Below are 8,047 nucleotides of genomic sequence, written 5' to 3'. Positions count from 1 at the left end.
CTTGGAGGTAGATGGAAAGAATATTTCGAAACCAAATGAGATCAGCAACTGCTTTCAGAGCTATTTCAGAAGATTGTATGCACAAGGGCCGGAAAACGAAAGAGACATTGAAGAATTTCTTAAGAAATATGGATTACAAAAAATTTCGCAACAAAGTATGGCGTTTTTAAATGAGAAAATAACTGAACAAGAAATTGAGGGTGCCATTCAAAACATGCAACTGGGGAAATCTCCAGGGCCAGATGGACTAACCTCCAGATATTACAAAGCCTTGAAAGATTGGATAATCCAGCCACTTAAGGAGGTTTGTAACGAGATATTAGAGGGGAAAAGGGCACCTGAGACGTGGAAAGAAGCCTTCATCACACTTATACCAAAGACTGAGGTTGATAAAAAAAGATCAAAAACTACCGCCCTATATCACTACTTAATGTGGATTACAAAATTTTTGCAGACATTTTGGCAAAAAGATTAAAGAAGGTGCTGGTGGAGGAGATTCATAAAGACCAGGCAGGCTTTCTCCCGGGTAGGCATATATCTACTAATGTAAGGAATATAATTGACATTATAGAAATGTTGACAGTGAACATTAATACGAAGGCAGTTTTAATTTTTGTGGACGCGGAGAAAGCCTTTGACAATATATCTTGGAAATTTATGAAAAAGAATCTCCATGGGATGGGGGTAGGCCAAAGGTTTGAAAATGGTATAAGTGCAATCTATTCTGAGCAAAAGGCGAAGTTAATTGTAAATAATGTGGTTATGGATGAATTACCTATAGAAAAAGGGACACGTCAGGGGTGCCCAATATCCCCATTACTTTTTATATCGGTCCTGGAGGTCCTGTTAAATATGATTAGGGGAGATCAGCTGGTAAAAGGGATTCAGGTCGGAGCCAGACATTACAAATTAAAGGCTTTTGCAGATGATTTAGTACTGACCTTGCAAGAGCCAGACACTAGTACCAAAAGAGCTTTGGAATTAATTCAAATATTTGGCCAGGTCGCAGGATTTAAGTTGAATAAACAAAAAACCAAGGTACTGGAAAAGAACTTAACAAATGTTGAAAGGGAAAGATTCCAAGAGGAAACTGGGTTAGTGGTGGCAAAGAGTGTAAAATACCTGGGGATTAACATGACATCTAAGAATGTGAACTTATTTAAGGACAACTATGACAAGTGCTGGACTGAGATAAAGAAAGATTTAGAAATATGGTCAAACCTGAAGCTTTCCTTGTTAGGTCGAATTGCTGTGATCAAAATGAATGTATTGCCTAGAATGTTATTTTTGTTTCAGACATTACAAATTGTTGATAAACTGGACTGTTTCAAGAAGTGGCAGAAAGACATATCTAAATTTGTCTGGCAGGGCAAAAAGCCCAGAATTAAGTTTAAGATACTTACTGACTCTAAAGAAAGAGGGGGGTTTGCCCTGCCGGACTTAAGACTTTACTATGAATCGGCAGCTTTCTGCTGGTTAAAAGATTGGCTACTTCTTGAAAATGCAGACATTCTAGATTTGGAAGGATTTGATAATAATTTTGGTTGGCATGCATATATCTGGTATGACAAGGTTAAAGTGTATAAGGGTTTCATTATGAGAAAATAAAGTCCAAGGTACGAGATTGGCTCCATTATTTTCAAATAATGGAGGCTTTCAAACAAGACAGGAAAATTGGTTTCCAGGTGGAGAAATCGAAATTAGAAACAGAATTGTTAGAACCCAATACTAAGAATTTATCAAGAATGTACAACTTGCTGTTGAAGTGGAATACAATAGATGAGACAGTGAAGTCTGCTATGGTTAAATGGGCACAGGACATAGGTCATGACATTATGTTTGCTGACTGGGAGCAGTTATGGACCACAGGTATTAAATTTACGGCATGCAATGCCTTACGAGAAAACATAATGAAAATGATTTATAGGTGGTACATGACCCCAGTCAAGCTTGCGAAGATTTATCATTTGCCCAATAACAAATGCTGGAAATGTAAAGAGACTGAGGGTACCTTTTTCCACCTTTGGTGGACCTGCCCAAAGATTAAGGCCTTCTGGGAAATGATTTATAATGAAATTAAGAAAGTGCTTAAGTGCACCTTTAACAAGAAACCAGAGGCATTTCTCTTGGGTATGGTCGGCCAGTTGGTGCCGAAGAAGGATAAGAATTTCTTTTTGTACGCTACTACGGCAGCAAGGATTCTTCTAGCAAAGTATTGGAAGACACAAGAGCTACCCACGCTGGAGGAATGGCAGGCGAAAGTGATTGACTTTATGGGACTGGCAGAAATGACCGGCAGAATCCGCGACCAAGAGAAAGAGACTGTGGAAGAAGATTGGAAGAAATTTAAGATGTATCTTAAGAATTATTATAAAACTGAGGAGTGTTAAAATGCTGAGGGAAAAGAAGACGTAGAATTGCAGCGATAATTGGGTTTAAAATTTAGGGTGGAATAGAGAAAGAGGACGAATTTATATTTAATTGGGCAAGATAGGTTGCTGAATAATGGTACTAAACTAAGGATGCAAAAAGGGAAAGGTATGGGGAAGTCCGGGAAAAGAGGGTTATGAAAATAAGGTTATGAAAATATGAGTTTTTTGTTTCTCTGTTTTTTGTTGTTTTTTGTTTTTGTTAAAAAATTGGAAATTAATAAAAATCTTTATAAAAAAAAAAAAAGAGAAATGAGATGGGTGCTCCGACGAAAATTCTTTCCACATTCCAAGCACTGATACGGTTTCTCCCCTGTATGGATTCTTTGATGGGAAGCGAGACTGTGGCTGTGACTGAAGTTCTTTCCACATTCCAAGCACTGATATGGTTTCACCCCTGTATGAATTCTTTGATGGGAAGTGAGACTATGGCTGTAACTGAAGCTCTTTCCACATTCCAAGCACTGATAGGATTTCACCCCTGTATGAATTCTTTGATGGGAAGCGAGACTGTGGCTATGACTGAAGCTCTTTCCACATTCCAAGCACTGATGGGGTTTCTCTCCTGTATGAATTCTTTCATGGGAAGTGAGACTGTGGCTGTGACTGAAGCTCTTTCCACATTCCAAGCACTGATACGGTTTCTCTCCTGTATGAATTCTTTCATGGGAAGTGAGACTGCTGCTGTGACTGAAGCTCTTTCCACATTCCAAGCACTGATACGGTTTCTCTCCTGTATGAATTCTTTGGTGGGAAGTGAGACTGTGGCTGTGACTGAAGCTCTTTCCACATTCCAAGCACTGATAGGGTTTCTCTCCTGTATGAATTCTTTGGTGGGAAGTGAGACTGTGGCTGTGACTGAAGCTCTTTCCACATTCCAAGCACTGATAGGGTTTCTCTCCTGTATGAATTCTTTCGTGGGAAGTGAGATGGGTACTCTGACTGAAGCTCTTTCCACATTCCAAGCACTGACAGCCTTTCTTCCCACTGTGAGTTCTTTGATGGGAACGGGAACTCTGACTGGAGCTCTCTCCATACTCCCAATTTTGATATGGCTTCTCCACTGTATGGATTTTGTCATGGTCTCCCCCATTTTTCATTTCCAATTCATCACCACCTACAACAAAGACAGAAACTTATTAAATCCTTAGGAAGAAATGGAGCCCCCAATTATGGAACAATGCTAATGAACATTTGTGAAAGAGGAAGAACAGAAGGTGTGAGGTCTTTCTACAGAGGTCATGGCCTTTGTCGACCAGCATTCACAGACATATTTTTGAGAACCAGAGGTTCAGAAAGTCTGGCTCTTTTCTAGGATGGATTTTTGTTGCCACAATCATGAAATCCACTCCAACTCTAACATTGGTCTTCTCTTTAAAAAACGGGCAGAGGCTAAAACAGAAACCCAAACCGGACAGAAATTACCTCAACTTCCCTAACAACTCTGTGTGTGAATGTTGCCCCTAAGTTCCTATGGAAAGGGTGACTGTCACTCCAGAAGGCTGTTTCTTCAGTTAGGTCTGTTCTCAACTGTCAAGTGAGAGAGAGGTTTTCTGTGAGAGCACCTGCTGCCTGTTTTATGCTGCTATGTGCCTCAGAAAAAGTCTGTAAAGTCCCATATATATAGAAGCAGTTGTAATTCACTATTCATACCTCATGTAGCAGTATTATTTGATATTGAATTATTTTGGTTTTTTGAGTGTAACTTATTGTCTTGAATAATGAATGGGATAAATGTAGAAATAATCTAAATAAATAAAGAATATATATAGATATACTAGATATAAGCAAATGTAAACGTCTTTTAGTATATCAAGTAATGTAATGTGTTCTGTTTAAACTCTAAACAGAGAATCTTGTGGAGTCTTTTCTAGGAAAAAAAAGCTGTTTCTCAAGGGTCAAACAACCCAGGGCAACCTCCACACAGATAAATACTACAGAAAATGGGTTTGGGTCCCACAAAATCCAGAAAACCACGAATAATCAGGAAAGACAGATGCAGAGTTGTAAAGTGACACGTTTTACCTCAGAAACTAACATTAACAGCAGCTGCATATGGAGGAGCAGAGATGCAAACCTGGTTCACCAGATTACGAGTCCACTGCACTTAACCACTGCGCCACACTGGCTCTCCTTAATCTTAATCTAAGTACAACAACCACGAAGAGCTCCTGAATAGACAACCAGCTATGTGATGTTGAATGCTCTGTTCTCTCCTATTTCCCGTTTTTGTGTTCCAGTTTAAACCAATTCATGAACCCAGAACTCATACACTGACCATTAATGATGAACCATATGTTATAGACATTCCTGCAAATTTATTCTGCTAGTTTTGAGATATACAAATGACATGAGAAGACCCGGTCTACATGTTTGTATCATTTATTATTCACATGTTCCTTGTTTTTAAAAACAAATAAAAAGTTACTCCAAAAAGAAAAGAAAAGGGCGACACACAGCATAGGCCCCATCTGCATTCAAACTGCAAAGCAGCATCACGTTACTTTAAAGAGTCATGGCTTCTACTGCTGTGTGACGGAGTTGTAAGTTTTGTGACATAAGCAGGGCATTCAGGTCACGGCACTGGTATTAGACATTTTGAGCTGCCAATACATCGTGGTGGCTAGGGAGCTGTGATGTATTCCTAGCTCAAATTGCCTGCAGATGACAAAGGCGCCGGCAGGCAGGTGGTGGAGCCCAGAAAGGTGCCCACCTTCTCAATCTCCACCTGCCTGCCTGCCTCCCCCCACCCCCAGGCTGAGCAAGCCCCAATACCTCTCTGGCTCCATCCCTCCATGTCCCCATCTCCCCTCCCCTGGAACTCACCAGATCTCTCTGAGAGCCCTAGAGAGGAACGCTCAGAGGTTGTGAGGAGGGATGCAGGAGACAACCTGACCAGGTCAACCATCCATCTTCCCCCTTCCATCCTCGCTAGCTTTGCAGGATCCATCTCTTTCATCCTTCCTCAGAAGTCAAGGAGCCAAAACAAGCTGCAGGGTCCTGGGAGAGAGGAAGAAGCAAAGGGAGCCTCAAAGACCCTGCAGGGAAGAAGAAGAGAAGAAGAAGAGTTTGGATTTGATATCCCACTTTATCACTACCCGAAAGAGTCTCAAAGTGGCTAACATTCTCCTTTCCCTTCCTCCCCCACAACAAACACTCTGTGAGGTGAGTGGGGCTGAGATACTTCGGAGAAGTGTGACTAGCCCAAGGTCACCCAGCAGCTGCATGTGGAGGAGCGAAGATGTGAACCCGGTTCACCAGATTACGAGTCCACCGCTCTTAACCACTACTCCACACTGGCTCTCACTGGATTCTCCTGCCCCTGGAAAAGCACAAATGGGGCAGCCCCTTCCCAACAGAAACCCCATTTATAAACCTTTCCAGTGGTTCCAATTTCCTCCGTTTACTCCTCTCCCCTCTTCGTAAGGCCGGCATGGTCTGCTCACTAGTGACCTGAGAATAGATCCCATTGAACTCAGTGGGGCTTATGGATAGAACTTGGTGCAAAAACCAGTCACCATCTTGTCCCCAAGCCTGAAGACTGCAACCCCAGGCATGCTTATCTATGGTATCATAAGGCAAAAGTTCACAAAAGTTTTCATAGTCATAATAAGAAACTCAATTCTCAAAGTTTGGGGGGAAATATAAAGATTTATTTGAAAAGAAAACAGCATGGTGACTTTCCCCATTAGAAGCAATATTTTTTTTAAAAAGTACATATGAGGATAAATTGGCCAACACATAAAGAGCTGTTAACAGAAACTGACAACCAATTAAAATTAAAGGACTTAGAAGAAGTAAGAGAAAATGTAATAGACTGCTTACAATATTTACAACTAAATGAAACTTTTAAAAATCATGAAAAGAAAAGATTTAGTTATCAAATGTCAAGATTTCAGAGAGTAATAGTAGAAGGTAGTACAAAACTGCTGTCAAAAATGAACGATCTGCTTTTGGAATAGGACACTAAAGAGCACCAGGTAAATTGCATTATGATAAAATTAGCGAAAGATGTGGACCATAATATATTAATGACGGACTGGAAAAGCCTTTGGACGTTAGATTTGGAAGTTAGGCCACCGGGACCACCTAACACCGGTCTTGAAAAACCTACACTGGCTCCCAGTATGTTTCCGAGCACAATTCAAAGTGTTGGTGCTGACCTTTAAAGCCCCAAACGGCCTCGGCCCAGTATACCTGAAGGAGCGTCTCCTGTAATTTAATATTCTGTTGGAAGCCGCCCAGAGTGGATGGGGAAACCCAGCCAGATGGGCGGAGTATAAATAATGAATTATTATTATTATTATTATTATTATTATTATTATTATTGATTTGAAATTTTCTGCATGTACTTTACTGAAAGAGAACTACATTAAAATGGTGTATAGGTGGTATTTGACACCCCAGTTAAATTAGCAAAAATTTACTTCTCACTCGCTCGATCAACACCTTGTTGTGGTGAGTGGGCTTGCACGTTCCTATGACCCTTGTGAGCGAAGCCATCGGGCTAGTACTTTACTAATAATAGTGGAAGTGATGCAGACAGTGACTCTTCTGAATATTCCTTGTATACCAGTATTTGAGCTGTTACTCAACGGATTTCATTCATTCTCAACTGGGGCAGATCTAGGGGTAAAGCGTGGAAGAGCGAAAGGGGGCCTGGGGGTCTTAGTCTCCACTCCCCTACGTGCCATTTCAAGCCCTCTCCCCTCATTCAAGTCATAAGCCAGGGCAGTGTTAATCCAATTCAGCCACCAGGCCCGGTTGGTAATTTATGCTGATGTGACCACAATGAGGCAGAAATCTCAGATCAGAGACTTGTGGATTGAAAGGGAAATTTATACCACTGACCTTATTTTGCTGAACCCAAAGGCATCTGTAGTTTTAGGAGGGGATCTCAATGCCAGATTGGGCCCTAATCATCATGCCCTTTATGCACAGCACAAATGGTCTCCTCCCAACCGTGAAGCCAGTGGATTCCTCCTCACCCGTTGTTCCAAAGATCAGAAATCAAACTTTGCAGGCATCTGCTTGGCTCAAACAGCATTCAGGCTAAACCTCTACATCTTAAATGGTGCCCTTGAAAGTGACTATCCAGACCTCTCTGGCTCCAGAAGGAGAGCTGTAGACCAGGGGTCAGCAACCTTTTTCAGCCATGGGCTGGTCCACCATCCCTCAGACCATGTGGTGGGCTGGGCTATATTTTGAAAAAAGAAAGAAAAATGAACGAATTCCTGTGCCCCACAAATAACCTAGAGATGCATTTTAAATACAGTGGTACCTCAGGTTACAGACGCTTCAGGTTACAGACGCTTCTGGTTACAGACTGCGCTAACCCAGAAATAGTACCTCAGGTTAAGAACTTTGCTTCAGGATGAGAACAGAAATTGTGCTCCGGCAGCATGGCAGCAGTGGGAGGCCCCATTATTATTATTTAGCTAATGTGGTCCTTCAGATTAAGAACAGTTTCAGGTTAAGAGCAGACCTCCGGAACGAGTTAAGTACTTAACCCAAGGTACCACTGTATTCTACTCATGGAAAAACCAAGCTGATTCCTGGACCGTCCAGGGGCCGGATTTAGAAGGCGATTGGGCCGCATCCGGCCCCCGGGCCTCAGT

The 8,047-nt window shown here is 41.6% G+C and overlaps 1 protein-coding gene across 1 annotated transcript; it reads right to left on the bottom strand.

The window, feature by feature from the left end:
• Window positions 1-2,659: 2,659 nt before the first annotated feature.
• On the bottom strand, window positions 2,660-7,614 carry LOC307209863 (uncharacterized protein; the record flags this gene model as incomplete). Its single annotated transcript, XM_079965226.1, has 3 exons — window positions 7,418-7,614; window positions 5,256-5,467; window positions 2,660-3,546 (listed from the first exon to the last, which is right to left on the bottom strand). The coding sequence occupies exons 2-3, from the start codon at window positions 5,386-5,388 to the stop codon at window positions 2,660-2,662; spliced, it is 1,020 nt and encodes a 339-aa protein (XP_079821352.1). The 5' UTR covers window positions 5,389-5,467; window positions 7,418-7,614.
• Window positions 7,615-8,047: the final 433 nt, after the last annotated feature.

Source organism: Podarcis cretensis (assembly GCF_951804945.1).
Source record: "Podarcis cretensis genome assembly, chromosome: 2".
Classification (NCBI taxonomy): Eukaryota; Metazoa; Chordata; class Lepidosauria; order Squamata; family Lacertidae; genus Podarcis; species Podarcis cretensis.
Note: the sequence above shows the minus strand (reverse complement) of the source record. Positions and strands in the feature narration are given on the sequence as shown.